Consider the following 24,690-nt stretch of genomic DNA (forward strand, 5'->3'; position numbering starts at 1 on the left):
GTCGTGTTCGTTCTGTCATTTTGTTTTGAATGAATGGCGCAACAAGAAAAGAATAAGAAGAACAACTTGAACAAGTTTAACTTATTAAAACAGAAGTGAAGGATCCAAATTGGATTAATAGAGGCCGAGATTGTTCAATAAGCACATGTAATTGAAGCTTTGTAAGAGAACGGAACTTGAGAGAGTTAGGCAGCAGGTACCTGGGTCACATTGTTACAGGCTCCAGTTGAATATTGTGCAATTTAGCCGCAGTCACATGGTCAACAAAAAGAATCAATTATTGCTACGGGCGGACCAGTTGGCTATTTACAAAAAGTGGCGGGGTTGATTTCAGGACCACTGAATCCAGGTTAAGGATGGAGGAATTGAACCCGGGAGCCCAACAGTCTTCCCCGCCTCTTTCAAAATAAGCAACCTCTTCGCTGCCCCCACCCCCTCCCCTCGAGTCAGTTTTCGAGCAAAGTGTCTCAAATCGGTCGGTGTTAATCGCAGAATGTATGCTAATTAAGGCCAGAGCCAGTTCTTCAAAGGGTGGATGAGTGTTGAAAAACAAGACAAGCTATCGTTACATGGATTTTGATTTATCCTGTGTAGAGCGTTATACAGTAAGTGCAACCCTAGAACAACGTGGGCCAATTTTGTACGCTTTACCTAGAGTTGACATTATTAAATTTGACGCTAGAAGGCAACTCAGTCATTGGTTGATGGCACCACATATTAACATGCGGCAATTAGTATTCACAAGGACTCAAAACCAAATTGTAAGGTAAGGCCAATGATTACTGCTGGGACCATACAATTTTCAGCTGGAAACCTCCCAGTTTAGTCAAATATTATTTTATCCGAAGTAAGAAGATGGACTGACGACAAAATGCACATTTTTAACATGAGTCAGGTTCTTTTTTCTTATTTTTCTTTTTCCAATAAACAGAACAATTTCATTTAAAATAAATCTGACCGAGATAAAAAAAATATGCCCGCATTGACTCAAAGACAGTCCCACCGGCCAGAGGTCCTCTGACCACCCCCCTGACTAGGAGATTGGGCCCTCACGCATGCACGTAACATGGACCACTCCAGCAGGGTGCCATGTCAACACAGAAGCCTCGAACAAGGTTAAACAACTGAGTTAAATACCCAGAAACACAGCCAATATCAAGGTTATTTAACACTGAAAACTCAAAGTCTAGCTAGCTGAGAGTGTCAGTACAAGAGACTCTCCCCCCTGCTTTTGACAGCTGACCCCCAGCAAACCACCAGCAGGTAGGCCAGTACCTGGGCCTGGCCTTAACGGAGCCCCCCGTGGGTTTAAGGTCGCTTAGCTTAGCCAGGCGAAAACCCAGCGGGCATGTTTTCACGAAATCGCTCAGGAAAAAAAAAAAACCCTTCCACTGTTATTGCAAGAGCTTATTGTACGACGGTAATGTAAATATAAATCTGCCGCCGGCATAAATGAATTATAACGAATGCCTCTATGTGTAACCGTTAAAACGTTTCTTTTCCTAGGTTATATTTACTATTAATAAGAAAAAATTAAAACAAGGAAAAAATTAGAAGAACACCTCGAAAAAGTTAAACGGCATCTTTTTCATGCGAATTGTCTCTACTTTTCCTTCGATTCATTTCTCATATTTACTTTGGTTCTTCTTTCATTTATTTGCTAATTCACTTTTGTCAATTCTTTTTCTCAACACCTTAATCTATTTTGGAAACAAAGTCGAGAAAGAAAGAAAACAGACAAATGTTTCTGTTTTGTTTGTTTGTTTGTTTATATATATATATAAGCTAGTGACAGTGAGTGTAAACAGAGGTTTCATGAATGGCGAAATAACCATAATTCTGATAATATATTTCGCAGAAACAATTTTCAAGTGTGACTTCCTAGCCTCAAATCGTGTCCCTATAAGCATGGAGATATTCAAGGTGCATAACAGGGTGACAAGTTTGCGGAAAGGCAACACCTAAAACTTAAAATATTAGTTACTGCCATTTTCAACCGCACATAAGTGTGTAACCTTAAACAAATATCGAAGCAGAATTGATGCAGAACATATATCAGCCTTTGCTAAACCGATCAACAAGAAACCTGGTATTAGGTCATGAAATCGTGTAATATCTTCCAACACCGCGCTGGTCATCGCAAAAATTTCAATGAAGTAGTGAAACATGAAAAACGCGTGAAATGCGTTGAATTACAGCCTCGTTTATTATTGATTAAAATGCGCTTTTCAGTTGTTTATGTGTACTCCTTCTTTCTTTTTTCTCGTTTTTGTTTTGTTCTAGAGTTAATATTTTCATGGTACTATACACAGAAGGAAGGATTATTGCTAAGGCTTTGCTTTCTCAGCTGAAACAAAGAAATAAGGTATACGTATTCTAGCAAAGATAATGCATGTCTCTTCCACTATATAACACGAATCGAATCCAAGGCGAAAACCTTTAGGTTTACATTACAACTTCACACACCTTTAAAATGGGTCTTTCTGAAATAGCTTTTCGGCCGCTGGCTGTTGTAGCTTGAAGGATCAGTTTATTCCTGTAGGCATTGCTTTCGAAGGCAACCGAAAGCATCTTGAATAATTTCGGTTTTTACTCGAAACATCTTGAATAATTTGGGTTTTTACTCGGTTTGAAAAACGTGAGATTTTTTGGAAGGAGACCTCAAGCGATTTCAAAAGACCGGAACAATGACGCAATTAATCTACGGATGATTCTTGTAGCGTAAAATTTACGCCAAGTGCAACTGATAGAGACGACATAGCACGCAAGAAAAAAAAACTGACAACACAGATTGCAGACACTTTTCCGGCCGAAGAGTTACATGAACCACGCAGTAATAAAACATTATCCTTTATATCCGATCACAAAACGTTTGAGCTCATTGGACTTAAGACTCAATCAAGTCTTTAATACCTTTTACCACAGTTCATTCTGTAAGTTCTTGTAAAATGTTATCAAATGTCCTATAGATTTTTAAGATTAAGACAGAAATACTGATAATTACCACCAAGAGAAAGTAAAAAATTATCTTCAGTATCGCTGTAGGCGCTCCACAGCGATTTCAGCAACGATTTCAACAACGATGCAAAGAAAAAAATTATTATTTGACATGGTTCAACGTGGACAAAAGAATATTTAACACCGTTTATTGATCCATTAACTCTACCTGAAAAAATCTAACCTATTCTATCAATTGAACTCCTTTTCTTTACACTAACTTGCAAACTATAAATTTCCTTTTTTGCACAGTATTCTTCCAGCTTTTTTTTTCGTTCAACGAATTTCCTTAAAATTCAACTGATCAGTAAACACATGTTGCTCTGTGATAAAAGGCGATATTTTCTTTAAACCGGTTGTGTTGCCTCAGCTTAAACAAGCAACCCGGTAAATTCCTTTTAAAAAGAAATCATTTCTTTGTTTTGTTTTGTTTTGTTTTGTTTTAAATAAAACCATGAACCACAATACCGATAAAAAGAGCTAAACCCCCACCTGCATACAATAGACAGAGTTACAAAGTAAACAAGAACCTTTCAGCTGCATGGACACAATGCCTTTCCATTTGTTCCAAAAGACAAAACACAACATATAAAAGACAGAGCTATTTTGAATGGGTACTGCATTTCTTAGAACCTGAGTTCGATAGCAGAAAAGAGATCTAAAATGAAGTCTTTTGTGGCCATTTTCCTGTTTGCCTTCATGGCTAGCCTTCGTGCAGACGATTTTGAAGAGTTATTATTGGCTGACGACGATGAGGGCGGAGTTCCCGACAGACATCCTTATGTGGTGCGTATGGGTCACTGACTTCCGTAAAAAATATGATATTAAGAGTTTGAACGACAAAAAATATATCCGTTCACATTGTTGATTCAAAATAAAGTAAATTGGTTACCTAAAAGGGTACATTTCGGTAGTCACAATGTATAATGTTTCAGGCGTTCATATTAAAATGCTGATTTCAGCACGTAGTAAAAGGCATTGTCCATAAATTTAGACAATTTTAAGGAAAACAAATCGCAGAGCAAATTTCAGTAAATCATTAAGATCACTTTTTCCTTTGCAGTGTTTTACTTAGCCGCAACCTCAGCCTGGAGGCGACAACTATAATGCCAGCCAACTGTTAATTGATTTGTCCTTAGATATTTGGTTTTGTGGTGCTGTTCTTGTTGTTGCGCCGGTATTTGTCTTTGTTGTTGTTGTTGCCGTTTTTAAAACTAGATGTCAATTCCTTTTTATGTTTTTTGTATGATGTTTCTATAGCAATGCAAAATCGACCTATATGACTGCTTTAAAGCTGGAATTCTCAGCAAGAAGGAATGTATGTTGAAGTACAAGTCTTGCATGGCTGTGTTGATACCAACCTTACCGCCAATTGTTGTAAGTATAATGTTGCTTTAAAATGAAGCTGAAACGTTTTAATTGGAAAAAAAATTTGATCGAATTCATATTTTGTTAGCTAGTGATTTCAAACCAATCAACACTGCAATCCTTTATTCATGGATTTTATGCTGAAGAACATAGATATACAATAATAAGTCGTAGTTAGTACTAAATGCAAGTAAAAACTATGATTGCTCTATTTGAGAGATCAACCGCTCATCTCATATATATCTCTGCGTTTCCCACCATTTCGTTCATAATGTATGATCATTTGATTTTATACACGTGCTTGTTTGTTTATTCATTTATTTTTATGATTAGACAACTTGCAACAACAAGCTATACGACTGCATTAAAGCTGGTAAAGGGAAGTTGGAATGTATGAAGGAGTACTCGTCCTGCATGTCTGCGATTATACCATCTCTACCACCATTCGTGGTAAGTGTTATACGAAACATTGATACACTGTTTGCTGCTGACATCAGTTCGTATTGGGTGTCTGTTCACTAATTGCGGTCCGTTCACACTACGCCGGAGAAGTTTGAAAACGGCGTTTTTACTCTGAAAGCCCATCCCATGTTTTCTGTCCACACTGCGCCGGAGACCAAAGTCCAAAGACCAAAGTCCAGGGAGCTGGAAACACAAAAATCACCGGCCATTTTTAATATGGATTTAGGAAAGCTCGGGCAGTGAAATCACACATGAAAATCGCGATGTCGTCAATTTTGGATAGCTCCGCTTCTAAAATGTTTTTCCTCGACACTAAAACGCAGAGCCGGCGTTTTTAAATTTCCCGCTTTGAAGAGCGTTTTCGAAAAGCTCCGTTTTCGTGAAGTTTTAGTGTGGACGGTAGGCCTAACCGTAGAAATAACGCACCTTTTTTTAAAATTTCTCCAGCGTAATGTGGACGGGGTCTAAAATGCCGCAAATGTATACTACCTTACCGGCGTTTTATGGTTGAGAAAAATGAACCAGTGACTGGGTCATAAAATGGATATTAACCCTTCATCAGACGAAAGAGTTCGTCTGGCCGTTTTTTATTTTTTATTTTTTTATTTTATTTTTTTTTTGTCATAACTTAAAGGAGCTACGTCACGATTTTTGCATCTTGAAAAACTTAGCCTCAATTTTTCAAGCTCGTCGTTTTCAATCCGTTTTAATCTTCTCCATCCTTGACCATCGTTGTTCCCTCATGGTTTATTGTTACCTATTTGGTGTTTTTCTATCTTAGTAAACTACTATTTTCATTTCCTTCAATTTAAAGGTTATTTTGTACATAGCCAAACTACCGTGACTGAGCTCCTCTAACATCATACAGCATGACAATCGGTTATCACTGTGTAACGTTTTGACTGAAATAGCTTGAAATGCATGGATCCAATATTCCATCTATATCTTTGCTTGATTTAATATATGGGTTGTTTGTTGGTTGGTTTTTTCCAGACAGCCTGCAACAACAACTTAAAACAGTGTCTCGACGAGCAGAGTTTTCTAGCTGGCAAAGCACAGTGTTTCGTTGACTATGGGAAATGCCTCATAAACAAAGGGTCAGTGACCGAAGCTTTAATGGATGCCAGTAACGACGGGGAACCTGGTAGACACCCTTATGTGGTAAGTTCGATAAATTTGTGCGCCAGGAAGTTACCCATGGGCTATTTTTCTTTCGTGAGCCTAATGGAGGGGGGGAGGTGGGGATTCTGCCACACCTCAGCTCCCTTCCGCATGTAATTATTTCCCAAAGTATCACAATCAGTGGTATTAAACTTATATTCATGACCTGTAAGACTCCGAACCTGTTTACTTTATTCAGATCGCCAAAATGATGTCACAGATTTTTAAATGTTCCCCATCGTGGATCAGCAATATTGGATTTTGTTACCTTTTTTTGTTTGTTTGTTTTTAAATCTCATTGATTTTGTTTTAATAATTAACTACACGCCACATACATATATTTTTTCTTTAGCAATGTAAAATCGACCTGTATGACTGCATGAGACTTGGTGTCAAAGGGAAGCTTGAGTGTATGAAGGAATACAAAGACTGTATGGCTGTGCTGATACCAACAATACCACCATTTGTCGTAAGTAGATTATTACAACTGAACTCTGTATTGGGAGAAGCCTTAAGAAGACTGCTTTCGATGATTGATACGTAATGTCTTGTTGATTGTCAGCATAAACATAATCATTCTTATTCTTGTTTAAGAAGATTATTCAACATAAGGAGAACATTTACTTAGCCGACCGATGGCTGTTGGTTGGTATAGTTATCGTAATTAAAACGGCCTAATCACGTGACCGTGTCCCATACAAAGTGCCGATGGAATTGCAATGCTTACACAGCACCAGAGTAAAATCCCATACAAACTTGGGCACAATTATTTCAGTGCTAGTTTTGCAAATTGTCCCAATGAATTCTTAATTTGGATAGTTGTCCAAATTAAAAAGTAACTTTAACAGTTCCTATGGGCAACATATTTAACAAATCAGAGGACTACATGCTGCCCAATTTGGAAATAATTGGATTAAACAAAATTCCTCTAACAGTCCTCCTCCAATTTTGGCTGTCCTCGGAAACTCTCTCAGCTAATTATTTCCGAAACTGGACAGCATGTAGTTCTATTACATACACTGACAGTACCATGACGATCTCGATACATTTTGCCCGTTCTTCCCTCGTTGAGACGAATATGTATTCAATCAGTTTGTGTAACCGGCATTTCAAGCGATTCTTCATAGATTGGTTTTGTCTGAAAACATAATTGCCTTCTTGCGGTGTCACATGAATTTCACATTATTTAGTAAGTAGACCTCAGTTCAACTTTAGCTGAATTGGACATGCCTGTTTAAATATTGCGTGGAAATAAACAAATAAATTAATTAATAAAGTTGTATACCGCGAATAAGCCGTTCAGTTTAATTCACTTGTTTGATTGCTTCATTTGTTTCTACTAGATAACTTGCAAGAATAACTTAGCACAGTGCCTGAACGAGTCGAAAGGATTGAAAGAAAAGGCCCAGTGTTTCCTTGACTTTGGCAAATGTCTGAAAAACAAGGGACCGGCTGAGGTTGCATTGGATGCGATCGAAGACATGGGACAAGTACAGGATGAAAACGGATATATAGTTAGTTTTTCATGAATAAATGTAAAGGTCAACACAAAAGAAATCGTATAGCAGTTAGATAAATGATATACTATCAATAAAGTACTATACTAGGGCATGACATTTCCATTCGAAATCGCTAAATTAAATGCAGACGTCTTTGACGACTGTCTAACCATATGCCTGTTATCTTTAAAACCAGAGTAGGTAGGTGTTTTAACTTACTGGCAATGGATACACCTGGCTAGAAGTCACTTTTAAATGGGAATATTTCAAGAATAGTAATCTCTAGGGGCAGGAATATTGGCCACGACACCAAACAAAGTACTAATTTTAACTTTCCGATCTTTAGTGCCATTGTCTAGGGCAAGCAAAGCAAAGAAAAGCAAAAAAAAAAAAAAGCGAAAATTCAAAGTGAACAAAAGGGGTTATAAAAAGGAAAAAGTTTGGAATTTAGAATCACTCCTACCTTGAGCTTTTTTAAAAACATTTTCCAGTGAAACATGCATAGTAAGCCAATTTGTCCGAATCCATCAGAGACCATCATGGCCACGCAATAATCGCCTTATCTTCACTGTTCATCGAGGGGGTGAGGGGTGAGGGCGGAGGGGGTGGAGGAATATTCACAGATCATAGAGAAAAAAGAATCAAACTTTTCATTCAGTTGCTCAGGAAACCTCGTGTGTGTTTTACGGTTAGACAACATGCAGTGGGTGCCACTCAGTTCTTAGACAAGATCCTAGCCAGTTCCACTTGATCAGATTTTTAAAGGAATAGATTCGTTGGTTTATCCTTATTTGATATCTTTAAATTTTCGTATCTCATCTACCAGAAGGTTGCTTGACTGATATGTTTTAGTTCAGTATTTGTAATTTGTTCATCTCTAAATGTAGCAATGTGCGAAGGACTTCTACCAATGCTTCAAGGACAAAAAGGACGCGAAGACATGTGCAGCTGAATACAAGGCTTGTGTGGAGGCACTGATTCCCGACTATGTGGTACGAAACGAAAGCAAACTTATTTGTTTTTCGCGATTTTAATTAAACTTGAAATTTTATTTTTCTGACTTTGAAACAAGACAACGAAAAGCAAGTTTCTTTCAAATTTCAACTGAGATGTAAAATTGAGTTTATTTTTATTTTTATTGCTTTAGTTTTTGTCCGCAAATTGTTGTTTAGTGCTTTATGCTATGGCTTGGTAAAGAAAAATAATGATAATAATAACATAAAAGTGTCCATACAGTTTTATTTTGTTTGCAATAACTGACTTCTTTTTCTATCGAAGATCTTTATATTGAAGGTGCATTGCCTAATAGGCTGGGGAGCTTTAAGTACATTTCGCTTTCGTGAGCGATTGCTGTAAAAAAACAAAAAAAAAGCAGTGTACTACAGTTTTCGTCAAAACGTAATGAAAGAGCTAATAATTAAATTAGCTTTTAGATATATACTTACAAGATAAAGATCTGAGACATACCGATGATTTTAAAATCCTAAAATAACGCCATTCTAAGGCGTTAAACTGTTTTATTTTATTTCACTGTTTGATTATAAATTTTATGATATTTATTTATTCATCTTTTTGGTGAACAATTACGACCTCAAACAGCTCTAGACCTTAGAGAAAGCTTTTTATATACAGATCAGTACGCTCTATATATATATATATATATATATATATATATATATATATATATATATACAATGTGGGAGGAAAAACACAAATAAACTACAAGTTCATCCCTACAAGCCTGTTTCGTGGTTGCCCACTCATCAGGGGATTTAATAAGAACAATCTTTACCACCGTTTATATACAATATAATTTACATAATATATGCAGCGCGAAATTTAACGGGTTAGTTGTTTCGTAGGAGGGCTTTGTTTCTGTGGCGGCAAGATGATACGAGTTCATTACGTTTGTTAAGTGTAGATAGCTCGGGTTGGCAGATGATAAGGAATTTTTCTTTAAGGCAAAGGTTACATCTTTTGCTTGAGCTGTTATACGGCGAGTGTGATGAGAGAATGCGCCAGGAAATAAAGTGTTCGATGTCATTGTCTTTGAGGGTCCAGATGTGCTTGCTGAGTTCGGTCGTGTTTCTGTGTTTAGCGTGGCGGAATGATGCGGTGTGGTTTCTGTATCTAGTTTTGAAGTCGCTCTCTGTGAGTCCAATGTACGTTTCTGCCGTGTTGTTGTCTTTGCGTGTTACGGTGGCTTGGTAGATCACAGATGATTGTAGGCAGTTTCCGTCGAGCGGGCATGCGTTCTTTTGTCGGCAGTTACATGACTTTTTGTTGTTGATGGTAGCGGCGGCGGCGGTGTCATCAGTCGGCATTTTTTTTTTTTTTTTTTTCAACTGCTTATCTTTGCAAACTATTTTTCGCGTTATATTTACCGCATTGCAAGAGTCCGTTTTATCTATATTTTTCCCGTTATATTTACCGCATTGCAAGAGTCCGTTTTATCTATTTTAACTCTTTTAGTTTTTAGGTTGAATTTAACCTAGTTCTGCAATTATCACGCTCTATAATGTAATTTATGCACAGTATTGTATTCGTTTCGTTTGGTCTATTAATTATCACCCTGTATGACGCAATTTATAGTACAGCATTGTATTTCTCTTTTTGCATTTTCTTCCTGTATTGTATTAATCACGATGTATTAATAGCACAATATTGTATTTTTCATTTCGTTACGTAATCTCTCACACTGTAACCGTATTTAAACTTAGTTTTCGTCCTTTTTCTCTTGTAACTGATGAAGGTCTAAGACCGAAACGTTTTTCTATTAAATTTTTAACTTTTTAACTTTTTTTACCGTCAGAAGTTGTCCGTCCTTGCTTTATCAAACGTTTTTAAATTCATTTTTGCGGTGAGGCTTGGACTGTGAATCTTCATTGATCCTCCTGACGCAGTGGCATTCTTTGTTGGCTTGAGGCATTTTATAACCGTTTTATATATATATATATATATATATATATATAACCTACGTCTTATTAAACAATAAGCTGTAATAAGATCTTATTACAGCTTATTGTTTAAGGGCCCCTCCAGGGATGTTGTTGTTTGTCAACCCTTTAATGCTCCAAAGGCCTCGATTTGGGATTTTGTTATTAACCTTGTCCAGCGTAAACGTAGGTTTCTTCTTTTTTTTTTTTTTTTCTTTTTTTTTTTTTTTTTTTCAACTGCTTATCTTTGCAAACTATTTTTCCCGTTATATTTACCGCATTGCAAGAGTCCGTTTTATCTATTTTAACTCTTTTAGTTTTTAGGTTGAATTTAACCTAGTTCTGCAATTATCACGCTCTATAATGTAATTTATGCACAGTATTGTATTCGTTTCGTTTGGTCTATTAATTATCACCCTGTATGACGCAATTTATAGTACAGCATTGTATTTCTCTTTTTGCATTTTCTTCCTGTATTGTATTAATCACGATGTATTAATAGCACAATATTGTATTTTTCATTTCGTTACGTAATCTCTCACACTGTAACCGTATTTAAACTTAGTTTTCGTCCTTTTTCTCTTGTAACTGATGAAGGTCTAAGACCGAAACGTTTTTCTATTAAATTTTTAACTTTTTAACTTTTTTTACCGTCAGAAGTTGTCCGTCCTTGCTTTATCAAACGTTTTTAAATTCATTTTTGCGGTGAGGCTTGGACTGTGAATCTTCATTGATCCTCCTGACGCAGTGGCATTCTTTGTTGGCTTGAGGCATTTTATAACCGTTTTATATATATATATATATATATATATATATATATATATATATATAAGTTATATATATATATATAAGTTATATATATATATATATATATAAGTTATATATATATATATAAGTTATATATATATATATATATAAGTTATATATATATATATATATATATATAACTTCAGAGAAGTTCAGGTCTCACGAGTAATCATCGTTTTATTGCTACAGAACTGTTTCGTATGGTACAAGGACCAGACTCATCAGGCAATTTTAACGACTGAACTCGTTAAAATTAAAGTTCAGTGGTTAAAATTGCCTGATGAGTGTGGTCCTTGTACCATACGAAACAGTTCTGTAGCAATAAAACGATGATTACTCGTGAGACCTGAACTTCTCTGAAGTTATAGTTGATGCTCCTCAATCGATTGAGTTGAGCGATCTACGAAATACGTTCTACTCAAAAAAAGAATATATACAAAAAAAGAATATATATATATATAAACATCATCAAAAATCATAAGTCCATCGTTTTAATTTATCTCATTACTATTTTGTTATTAAACATACAATTTTTATTGAATCTTGTGTTCTATCCCTCTCATCTACAGAAGCAGTGCTACGCGAAAGGTAAAGAGTGTTATACGAGTGCAACCACTGTGAAAGAAAAGTATGAGTGCGCTAAAGAACTGGGCTCCTGCCTTAAAAATGGCGCTTCCAGCTAAGCTACTAAACGAACCCCGAAAATTTGAACCAGCACTGGATGGATACATAATGAAAGGGAAAAGCTAGTAGTTTGACAGTAAAAAAAGGAATAGAATAAAAAGAACATTAAATAATACCATTGTGGTTGTTCTCTTTGAATCCTTTGTATTTCTATTCGTCGAATGATGATCGATTATATTCCCATTTTACTTATTGAATTACTTATAAGCGCCCCCCCCCCCCGGGGGGGGCGGGGGTATATGAGCTATATAGGTATATGCGGCCCTAAAGGATATGGCTTTTCAGCCGTTTTGGTTATAAATAGGATATCTATTTTGGCCCTTTGATCAGAAATTAATTATAATTGGGTATGGTTTTTACACCCTGGTCTTGAATTAAGTATGTTATTTAGAAGAAGCTACTTTTTCATCATTATCGATAGTACCATCAACAAAAGCTTTTCATAAATTATGTTTAGAGCAACTGTGCCAGCCGCTACGGCCATAAATAGGGTATCGAATATTTGGTCAGGTCATAAATAGGGTAGGGAAAATCGCAGATTATGGTCATAAATAGGGTAAGAGTTTTGGGGAGCGAGTCGCACACCCCAACCCAATTTTTCAGGGAGTACCTCCTCCGGGCTTATAACTTCCCGATCAAGCCTAAAAATCTATTTACATGGACAATAATCACATAAAAGATCAATCTGTAAACGAGAATAACCTATTTTGGAGGTACATCAATCACAGATTCCACTCCTGAAATTAAGACACCGTACCATTTAGATCCGGCTAATGTTTTTCATATTTCAACGTTGTCAGATCATTTGGTTTTTTTCGAGGGCAACACAACATCGATACGATGCAGAAAATTGAATACAAATGTTAGTGCAGTTTTATAAGGAAAAAAAAGTAGCTAATCTTTGAAAAGTGAATGTTGATTCTGCATCATTATACACCAGGTGTTAGCACAAAATGCTAATTATTTCTCGCCACCATTGTACTCAGATATTTTATTTCCTCTTCTTTCGCATGCAAATAAACATGCTATTTCTACAACTGTTGTCAATGATCTACGAAAGTAATTTTTATCTGAAAAGATTGTCAGTAATGTTCTTCCGAAGAATTTTCTGATAAGAGAAAAATCAAAGTGAATTTAGATCAATTAAGATCATTAGTGGATTTCAATCGTTCTTTCCAAGTCATGCAGTCCCTTGTTTAATCCTTTTTATTTTATTTCATCATATTTTTTTAAATTGCAACATGTTAGTGTCTTACCCACCCACTCTGGGGAGTGGGTGGCTATACACAGGCTACCATCATTTGTTTGGTAGGGGGTAGCTAGTTGATTTTATAGACGCAAAGATACAGGTTACGCAAACAAACTGACATGCAATAACCACTGCTATGAAAACTGAAAACAAAGCGTTTAGTTGCATATTCTTAGTTTTTTTTTTTTTTTTAGGAAGAAACCATGCACTTTGAACCCACATTAAAGTATACATTGAAAATATCACTCACGTAAGATAAAAGCAGAGAGATAAATTGTAGAAAAACGGCAAAATATCACCCTGGAAATAATTAAGTTCACATTCACTGACGGTAGGCCAAAAAAAAACCTACTGAAACCCAGGGGAACATTTATGTTAAGCGTATACACCAACAATTACTTTTATTTTATTTTTATTTTTATTTTTATTTTTATTTTTATTTTTATTATTATTATTATTATTATTATTATTTCTTCATTTTAACACTTGAATTATAAAATCTTTAAGGGATGCCGTACAAACAACAGAGATATGATATCTTATGTTTGTCCTGAGAATTTAAAAAAAAAAGTTAAAGGAATATATTTTGGCTTTCCAATAGACTCTGGTCTAACCCTCACCGGCAGAAAAAAAAAAGAAAAGAGGACTGTTATCTTTACTCCAATCACGGTTCATAGCTGCCTGACTCACTTAACTTAATTTAAAAATATGCAGTATTATTCTTGCGACAACAGATATCAAATTGGGAAAACAGACTGAGCAAGAAATGTGACAAAAGACGATATCGTAGCCCACTTAGTCAGCAATTTTAGAAAGCGTAAAACAAAACAATTCAAAAGAAAATAAATAACATGAAAGGTAAATGTTAAAATGTGACAAGACATCACCAATTGGTACAATGCGATTGAATCTCATTGGTTCTTTGAACGCCACATATGTCCCTTGTTAAGCCAAAAGCTACTCAGTTGTCCAATTACAGCTGTCCAATCAATTGAAAACGGCCAATAATCAGACAACTGTAATTGGACGGTAAGCTTCAATAAGTTGATTTGTAGGTACTGTCAAAGTAAATATATCTTTGCTTGGTCAACGGCCGTATGATCACGTAGTATTAGGGTATATCGAGAGGTAATCATGTTTCAAGTTTGACATACATACACTACAAGGCCAATTACTTGCTCGATATACTCCATGAAACTTACTTGTCAACTATTTCGCAAATCTATATTTCCCAGAAACAATGATTTCGCAACATTAAGTTCCTGGATAGATTCACAGATATTGCTGTGATCAGATGTTAACACTTCTGCATAGATCAGAACATATTACTTTGCTCAGATGTTGGCAGTTTTAGTTAAGCCTTGTTATTTAACACCGATATTGAATAGTATGACCACCTCTGTAAGTAAACTCGTTAACGCTTCTGTTGCTCAACAAACGCGAAGACCTTTGTTCTCCATTGAAGTCTTAGTAAACTGTTCTGTCTTTATAAGCAGTGTACCTGGGTCGGACAAAAATACATTCATTTCTGACTACTACGTACAGAGGCTTGTTCAAGATGAAGATTTTTGTGGCAGTTTCACTGTTTCTAGCCTTTGTAGCTATGGTCCGCGCCGATGATTTGGTGCAGATGCAAGATGATTCGGCAAAGTTGGTCTTATTGTAAGTTATCGTTTCTGTTAACGTTGCTCCAGTATGAACTACAGACCTGACGGCCAAACCTGTAAGCTTTTTGTTCCCGTAGAGATTTTCCAATTTCGGTACCTCAATTACAGTTCCCTGCTAGTTATTATTTATTATAGATTCCTTGTACTGGTACTTTTCCGCCACTGACCCAAATTAACATAGCTTTACAACTCTTTTATAAAAAACGAAAGCCAGAATTAATTACACCACTAAACTTTTCTCGAAAAACAATGTTTCATGTGCCTATCTATTCAAAACATTTCTCGAATGATAAGGAAATATATCTTTTTTATCTCTTTACTTTTTAGCAATGTCAAAAAGACCTCTACAACTGCATCAAAGCTGGGAACAGCACCAAAACTGAGTGCTTGGTAGCCTACAAGAACTGCATGGGATCAAATAATCCCACTATGCCCTACTTCGTGGTAAGTGCACGGAAGTTCCAATCGCATGTGTTACAAAATATTTCTAGGATTCATCCTGTTTAAGTCAAAATAAAATCTCAAGCGTATTATCCAAAGTATGTAATTAGTCTCTTTTTGAAGTAAAAAGGGTAGCAAAATACTTTGAAACTACTTTTGATGTAGGAGAGTCAGAAGAGTCAGGCCCGGCGGGGGATACTCCCTTATATGGGCTCTATAGGTATGTGCGGGTAGGGTTTTTCAGCCGTTTTGGTCATAAATAGAGTATCGACTTTGGCCATTTTGGTCATAAATTGGATATGGTTTTAGCACTCTAGTCTTAAGTTGGGTATGTTTCTTAGCTAGAAGAAGCTACTTTTTCATCATTATCAATAAGACCGTCAACAAAAGCCCTTCATAACTTATGTTTAGGGCAACTGTGTCAGCCGCAACGGTCATAAATAGGCTATCGAATTTTTAATCAGGTCATAAATAATGGTAATTGAACTGAGTGGAGTGCAATTTGGTCTGAAATCACACGCGTGATTTCAAAATCGAACGAGCGCGCAGCGCGAGTTCGATTTGAAATCACAAGTATGATTTCAGACCAAAATTGCACGACACGGAGTTCAATTGCCACTTTATTAGATCCATTTTGAAATCGCACAATTTTATCGCCTTAATTTTTAGATTTTTGATGTACATGTATTGTTCCAGTAGCCGGTTTGTTAAAAAAAAAAAAGCGGAACCGGAAACGCCTTTACGTCTCATTTAGTATGTAAAACGATGTCATGTGACGAAAACTCATCCGAGCATGACAAAGAAACAAGCGGTTTTGAAGTGAGAACGAAAATATTATTTCAGGTATAAAAGTTCAATTCTTGTCGCCTGAATCAATGATGGAAGGTCTTTCTTTCTTCTGTGGTTGAGGTTGAGACTTTTCATTGTCTTTGGAGAAGGAATTTGAAGGTGCATCCTGCTTAATTCTGCGATGGATTTCTTTTGAGTTGTGAAACTCGAGTGCACGATGCCCAGTGGATGGTACGTTTTTTTTTTCTTTCATACCGTTTAATGGCATGATTTTAAGGGAGTCCAGCTCGTTATCATCTCCGTTTCCTTTTGTGACCTCGGTGAAGGACTCAATACTCAGGACCTTGTCAAGTTCCCGCGGCGCCATTTGTTTCAAGATATTTCCAAGATGGTGGGACTAGCACCAGCTTCGTAAGACGTTCATTCCTTCACTGTTTTGTGGCGCGGGGCGTATTTTGACTATGTTTATTCACAGCGACAGAGTTGAGCTCTTTTGTTGCTTCGTTTGAAACTACCGGAAACCTGGAAACATCTACCCTCTTGAGATGGCCCTGAATTTGTTGTTGTGTGGTTTTCGTTTGTTTATGCTTTACTGGACTCGGTATCATACGGATTTTGAGCAGATGTTGAAGAAAAATCGCCAAAATATTCGTCAAAATGGACACTGAAAGTTGGAAACTTCAATTAAAGTAGGTGCTCAGCCTGAAGGAGCTCATAATCGTCATTTAGAAACTGTAATTAATTACATTCGTCAATTTTTTGGGAAAAAAAACAACAAGAACAACAAAGTTTTGGCAGTAGTAGTTGCTAAATTCTCCACACAATGGCTTTTTGCCTCTCATTTTCCTAAAATTTTATTGTTTACTTTAAACTAATATTGAAATCTGATTGGTTGCTTTGTTTTACTGTCCCATTCTCAATGGCTAAGAAAAAGATGCGATTTAGAGCAAAAAAGAGGGCGATTCGTGAATAAATCGCACCATTGAGAGCCAATCAGATTGCAAGGATAACCAGTGATTTCAAAATGGATTTAATAAATAGGGTAAGGGTTTTGGGAAGTGGACCACACATCCCCACCCAACTTTTCTGGAAGAACTCCCTCACCCCCCCCCCCCCCGCCCCCCCCCCCATGGGGGGAGGGAAGTCAGAAGAGTCTGACTCTGAGAGTCTGAGAGATGTTTCTCAGTAAAATTAAAATTTGTAATTCTATTAGTATTCAATTTACGTCCTACAACAAAGAATACCGATCAGTAGTCATTACAAACTAACCAAGACATTCATTTTCTACGTTAATGTAGCAATGTCACTTTGACGTAGGGACAGAGACAATCGAAATACTTTGAGGGACGTATTTTCTTAGTTTTCTTTTTCTTTTTTTTTCCCCTTTCATTCCATGAATATTATCACTGTTTTAGCCTGTCATTAATTGCCTGAAAAAAATAATTGTATAATTAATATTACCGTTCTTCAATACAGAATAAAAAACTTTCATCAACGAAAGGTTATTGTCTGTAGGTGCCACCGCATTCTTGTCCTAACCTTAAATTAGCTGTATAACCAAAATAAGATATTTTGCTTCGACATTAGAGTAATATCCCCATAGCTATGTGTCTCTACAGCAAATTCAATATCCTACTATATCGCTCAAAACAATAATTACTGTACGACTTTTTTTCGTTGGTATTTTTATTATCATGCTTTTGAAATGTCTACAACCAATTACTTGATATATTTCTTTGCAGACCCTGTGTAAAATGGATCTGAGTTGGTGCATTAGTCATGCGCAGGGAATTAAAGCACAGGCTGGCTGCTTTTGGGATTTTGCCAAATGTCTGAAGAACCAAGGGCCCACTCCTGTCACGAATGCTCCAGAATCTCGTGCAATTATTGAACCTACTCGTGGCCCATTTGCGGTATGTTGGACAACGCTTGGCTGAACCATTACAATTTTTATATATTCATTTACACAGTATCAGTGGGGTAGTGGCTTCTACGGCTAACGGTTGATATGTTGGCTTTTATTTTCTTTAGGGTCAACAGATATGTAACTGTGAAACATTCCGGAACGAAAAAAGGTTGTTACTATCTAAACTATTGACTAATATAGCTTACAAGCCACAATCCATGACTCATGAAAGTCTTGAAAAGCGATCTTGAGAATTCGTGGCTAAAATCTTTTTACGATTAGTATTTTTTTTTTTTTCTTTTTTCTCTTTTCTTTTTTTTATTTTTTTTTTACAGCTAGCGGTTTAAATTGTCCAATTTTTACTCCTGACGGCTAAATTTGTGGCCTGTTCTACGGCTAACGGTCACCCCACTGAGACCAGCCAGTTTAATCACTCTAATTTTGTATTCGGTTTCTATCTGACATTTGACCAATCATTTGTGAGGATAAGACAAGGAAAATTAAACTGAAAACTAGTTATTTATTTTTATTCTTAGCAATGCCAATTCGATTTGTACGACTGCAACAACAAGGCAGATAAGACAACTGCGGAATGCTTGACTGACTACAAGACATGCATGTCTCAGTTGATTCCTCCTTACGTGGTAAATATGTGTTTGAAATGTTAGCATCTCTCGTCAATTATGTCAAGCGCTATGACATTCAACTCGACATACAAAACACGATAGCTTAATGACAGCGCGGCAATGCCCGTTGCATATAGGATCTAGCCTACGCTTTGCTAACGGCAGTTAGCAGCAAACATGCATACAGGTGCCTACGTTCACAAGATCATCAAGCTCTGTAATCTGCTGCATCAATGCAGCGATACGGACAATAATGCGAACTTCACCCACTATAGTGATTTTCTTTGTACAAGCACTGAGGAAACGGCCTAAACACGATTGGACTGTTTCAGTGAGATAGCGAGATGTACTCCAGATTGATACCTAGATGATCAGGGAGCTTTATACTCGAGTTTAAGTAATTTCTGTTGAAAGTAAAACTTACCCTTGTTATTACATTTGAATAATTTATAACATTTTCATTTTCAGGAAACCTGCAAAAACGCCTCGGGCATAATGAGGACAGCAAAATGTGCTGCTGACTTCGCTACCTGTTTGAGTAATGGCGGCCCAACGCAGGCGTAGAACGTATCAATTGTACCTTCGTATGCTTGTACGTTGGACCAAAAACAATAAAGCAGATTGAGAACTACAACAGTTGTTGACTTTTTACAATTGTTTCGTAAGAATGATGTGCTATTACTTTCTACTTTAATAAGGCCACCTTTAGAGAAGATAACTCTCCGCAAACAATTTTTTATCCAGGATTTTGATGATGTGAAAGCATTAAACTATACCGATTTGGTTCCGCTGATCGGTTTTTCAGGTTGAAAATACTTTTTGCTACTATGATTTGAGAGGACGTCCATCCCTTCTATTTTTATGTTTTAGACCAATATCATTACATCTATTCCTTCGCCTTGAACGCAATTTGTAACAATCGATGTTTAAGACACGACACTGCAAAGTGCCAAGGTTAGATACAATACTTCTTTATAGGAGAGCTGGGTCCCACGGCACGCGTCATCACGCCAGCGTGCCTTACTCCTGCAGAAACAAAGTGTTAGGATTACTTTCCGACAACTTCCATTCTTTACTCGTTTTCTTCAATTCGTTTTCTTCAAAATCGAAAGGGAATTTTGTTTTTCTGGTTCTTTAATTGAATTTGCCGATTTTGAGACTAATATATGTAAATATTGTTATGAAGATGTGAAAGTTTTAAAGATTCAGAAGACTTTAGTGCGGCTAAAAAGTTGCTGCATGCTATATCGATTTTTTTTCCAAATTTCTGTCATAAAACTCTGCTCTTAAGAGTGGCTGACTGTTAGGATCGAGAAACGCCGGTCAACGTCCCATGTGACAAATCGCTCATATTTTGCCCAAAGATACCCTTAGGCGACCTAATTCTAAAAATCATATTTAGAGGTTCCAGCGAATTTTTATTTTTCAGAAATTCGCGAAAATTTGAAAGCGCGGTCAAAGTGCGGTTTTTCGTGTAATAAAATGACCGAAATAAGGTGCGAGGACGAAGCGCTGCTTAAGTCTTAAAATAAACTCAATTGACTTCAAACTTCACACAAATGTGGAACAACCACTCTAATTTATTCCTCGCTTTAAACTAGTCTCAGATATGTTGATATAGTGGTTTTCCGAACCATTTTAAAAACAGCTATGAAGCGTGTGAAAAATAACGGCAAAATATAGCTCATGTTTAACAGCATAAAAATGCATCTGGTACCTCACTTTCCGATTATTTTACATTACAGCCTTAAAATATCATTATTAAAGATATACCATGCCAAGTTTCATGCTCGAACTCGCAGTATTTCCCTTTGTGAAAAACGAAAATCTATGTCAATGTGTTGGGCGCAAATAACACAATAATTATGCACGAACCAGAGACAAATCAATTTCGATGGCGAAAGTAAAAGGCTATCATTAATTAGAATCCCGTCAATTCACTGCTATCAGTAGAAACATAACGTCCACTGCATAAAAACTGTTTCCAGACGTTTTCGAACCATTGCGCGTTAACTTTGTTTAATTTCGTGTCCGCCGTCATGTCTAGTTTGTCATCGCGTGTATTTCCTTAATGTCAACAACACGTGAATGGTTGTCATAACAAACGCAAGAGATTTCCTGGAATCTTAATGTTTTCGATTCACCAAAACGCTTTAAGTTCGTTAAGACACAATAATGGGTCAACTTGGAATGCTTTTTAGCATCAAGGACGTCAAAGGACTGTAAATTAATCGAGTTGAAATATCTTGAAGCAAATCAAAATCGCACCCTTATTCTAATTTGGTAAACAGCCGATCTCCGTTCAAGTTCAAGAAGTCGAGAGGTTAATCCGGCAATGTATTACCGGTACAACAACAAAATCAAACCGAGGTCATCAAAAGTGTAAGTTTAAAAGTGTAGTGGCAAGTTCCAAATAAATTTCGCCTATATAAATTGGAAACAAGATGTGAAACGGTCTGACCCGAAACAAATAAACAAAATATTAATACGACTAATTTAACCCGAAAATGTTACAGAAAACATACCTAAAAGCCGTCGATTCCCCTCGATACCACTCCGCATTGCCTTAAAGAACCCAAGCTTTCTGCTGTAAGAATCAGGGGCCTCATGAATCTGTATTTATTATATCGGCAACCATGCTGCGTGGCTGATATTCGAGACTCAGTAAAAGTTGTCGCACAACCGTACGAGCAGCCCAGTCACGCTTTCACTGCTCTTGCGCAAATGTTCAACATTTCGCAATTTACATAAACCGACTACAAGTTTAAAGTAGTGACAGTAGATTGAAATGCGCTTGTTAAAGCTGTCCTATCGAGGAACAATTATTTCTTGTTTTTGAATGGCTCTTAGTTGTAGCTACAGTCGGGGAGGGGGGAGGGGGGAGAGGGTATTCCCGGAAATTTCGGATATCTGTATGCCGTGGAAGATTAAGTGGTCTCCAGCTCTTAACGCCAACACTGAAACACTAGATGATTCACAGGGGTCACTAAGCTAAATAATTTTGAGTGTAGCTCCGCTGAGTCAATTAACCGTTGGCGCGCATATTGCATTGACCGCGGACAGGTGGAAAAACAGTTAAACCGGAAAAGCCTGTTGCACATTGTAATTTAGCGTTGTCCAACACGCAGTCGGTCTGGTTGTAATGTTAATCGTATTTGAGAGAATCTCAAGTTTTCTTTCGACACATACTGGGGTGACATACTACTAGATGGACGTGGCCGGGAGCCACGAGTCAAGTCAGTCAATTTGCCATGCTTAACCGAGAAGAGTGACTGCGACCTTAACATCAGTGCCATTATCAACGGGTGTGACCGAGCAAGCGTCTGCTGAGGTTTCCATAGATAGTAACCATGCACGGTAGGGGTGTATTGATATCTTCAAGGCCGCTGCATTCGTGTCTTTTATAGGGTGTCTACTTTAGAGAGGCACTTGTCGCTGGAGAAATGTACTCAGTCCCTTGAAAGCTATTCCCTTATGGACTTAGCCAAAATGTGCTACAAACCTTGCTTGGAGCAGGCGTTGACGCTTAACTCAAAGGCACAATAGGTCACCAGCAAGCCCTCGTTGTTTTAAAAAAGGTTTGGGCTCTCAGGGCAGTCAGTGACAAGCAGCAATCGTATCTTATGGCAAAATTCCGCGTTGGTCAAACGGCAGGCCGAAAGGTTGACGCCGAACTGGTGGCGCGGGAATGCGCAGTGCCCGGGATCCTTATAATATTCGTCTTTTTCAGGTGCTAGTTTTTCTCTCACCTAAGTGCTGCAATGCGCCAAAGTGATCCTGATGAGATGCATGCTCAGGCATCTGAAGAGGAGAGAAATTTTAGTCAGGCAAAGGAAGTTGTAGAAATACTCCAGCTCCAGCATCCTTTGGTACACGACCAGCAAGACTCCTGTGCCTTGGCGATGGAGGGTGACCTAAAGAACCTGAAACTTTGTATGCTACCGTGCGGGTGCGAAGACATGGGACTAGATATACCTCTCCCACTCGAGCGCGGAAAAGCTCCCGGCCACGTCCATCTAGTAGTATGTCACCCCAGTATGTGTCGAAAGAAAACTTGAGATTCTCTCAAATACGATTAACATTACAACCAGACCGACTGCGTGTTGGACAACGCTAAATTATAATGTGCAACAGGCTTTTCCGGTTTAACTGTTTTTCCACCTGTCCGCGGTCAATGCAATATGCGCGCCAACGGTTAATTGACTCAGCGGAGCTACACTCAAAATTATTTAGCTTAGTGACCCCTGTGATACTTCGAGAATCATCTAGTGTTTCAGTGTTGGCGTTAAGAGCTGGAGACCACTTAATCTTCCACGGCATACAGATATCCGAAATTTCCGGGAATACCCTCTCCCCCCTCGCCCCTCCCCGACTGTAGCTACAACTAAGAGCCATTCAAAAACAAGAAATAATTGTTCCTCGATAGGACAGCTTTAACAAGCGCATTTCAATCTACTGTCACTACTTTAAACTTGTAGTCGGTTTATGTAAATTGCGAAATGTTGAACATTTGCGCAAGAGCAGTGAAAGCGTGACTGGGCTGCTCGTACGGTTGTGTGACAACTTTTACAGAGTCTCGAATATCAGCCACGCAGCATGGTTGCCGATATAATAAATACAGATTCATGAGACCCCTGATTCTTACAGCAGAAAGCTTGGGTTCTTTAAGGCAATGCGGAGTGGTATCGAGGGGAATCGACGGCTTTTAGGTATGTTTTCTGTAACATTTTCGGGTTAAATTAGTCGTATTAATATTTTGTTTATTTGTTTCGGGTCAGACCGTTTCACATCTTGTTTCCAATTTATATAGGCGAAATTTATTTGGAACTTGCCACTACACTTTTAAACTTACACTTTTGATGACCTCGGTTTGATTTTGTTGTTGTACCGGTAATACATTGCCGGATTAACCTCTCGACTTCTTGAACTTGAACGGAGATCGGCTGTTTACCAAATTAGAATAAGGGCGCGATTTTGATTTGCTTCAAGATATTTCAACTCGATTAATTTACAGTCCTTTGACGTCCTTGATGCTAAAAAGCATTCCAAGTTGACCCATTATTGTGTCTTAACGAACTTAAAGCGTTTTGGTGAATCGAAAACATTAAGGTTCCAGGAAATCTCTTGCGTTTGTTATGACAACCATTCACGTGTTGTTGACATTAAGGAAATACACGCGATGACAAACTAGACATGACGGCGGACACGAAATTAAACAAAGTTAACGCGCAATGGTTCGAAAACGTCTGGAAACAGTTTTTATGCAGTGGACATTATGTTTCTACTGATAGCAGTGAATTGACGGGATTCTAATTAATGATAGCCTTTTACTTTCGCCATTGAAATTGATTTGTCTCTGGTTTGTGCATAATTATTGTGTTATTTGCGCCCAACACATTGACATAGATTTTCGTTTTTCACAAAGGGAAATACTGCGAGTTCGAGCATGAAACTTGGCATGGTATATCTTTAATAATGATATTTTAAGGCTGTAATGTAAAATAATCGGAAAGTGAGGTACCAGATGCATTTTTATGCTGTTAAACTTGAGCTACATTTTGCCGTTATTTTCCACACGCTTCATAGCTGTTTTTAAAATGGTTCGGAAAACCACTATATCAACATATCTGAGACTAGTTTAAAGCGAGGAATAAATTAGAGTGGTTGTTCCACATTTGTGTGAAGTTTGAAGTCAATTGAGTTTATTTTAAGACTTAAGCAGCGCTTCGTCCTCGCACCTTATTTCGGTCATTTTATTGCACGAAAAACCGCACTTTGACCGCGCTTTCAAATTTTCGCGAATTTCTGAAAAATAAAAATTCGCTGGAACCTCTAAATATGATTTTTAGAATTAGGTCACCTAAGGGTATCTTTGGGCAAAATATGAGCGATTTGTCACATGGGACGTTGACCGGCGTTTCTCGATCCTAACAGTCAGCCATTCTTAAACAACTTTTGTTACAAAAATTTGCAATCCTACGAATCGCATCTCTCTGCAGTTTCGATTTCTGGCATCATCCATTTTGTTCCCGAACAGTTTTTTTTTTTTTCTTTAGGAGCTGGAAAGGTCACATGACAAAAAAACAAACACAAAGAGC

General features: G+C 37.4%; 1 protein-coding gene and 1 pseudogene across 1 annotated transcript; both read left to right on the top strand.

Moving 5' to 3' along the window:
- Positions 1 to 3,599: 3,599 nt before the first annotated feature.
- Positions 3,600 to 12,027, top strand: LOC110040185 (uncharacterized). The gene is made up of 8 exons (XM_020745380.2): positions 3,600 to 3,783; positions 4,258 to 4,374; positions 4,699 to 4,815; positions 5,821 to 5,988; positions 6,341 to 6,457; positions 7,332 to 7,502; positions 8,375 to 8,479; positions 11,800 to 12,027. The coding sequence occupies exons 1-8, from the start codon at positions 3,661 to 3,663 to the stop codon at positions 11,911 to 11,913; spliced, it is 1,032 nt and encodes a 343-aa protein (XP_020601039.2). The 5' UTR covers positions 3,600 to 3,660; the 3' UTR covers positions 11,914 to 12,027.
- Positions 12,028 to 14,721: 2,694 nt separating this feature from the next.
- On the top strand, positions 14,722 to 19,226 carry LOC149117556 (uncharacterized; annotated as a pseudogene).
- Positions 19,227 to 24,690: the final 5,464 nt, after the last annotated feature.

Source organism: Orbicella faveolata, unplaced genomic scaffold (genome assembly GCF_042242905.1).
Source record: "Orbicella faveolata isolate gen_17 unplaced genomic scaffold, um_ofav_v1 contig_12, whole genome shotgun sequence".
Taxonomy (NCBI): Eukaryota; Metazoa; Cnidaria; class Anthozoa; order Scleractinia; family Merulinidae; genus Orbicella; species Orbicella faveolata.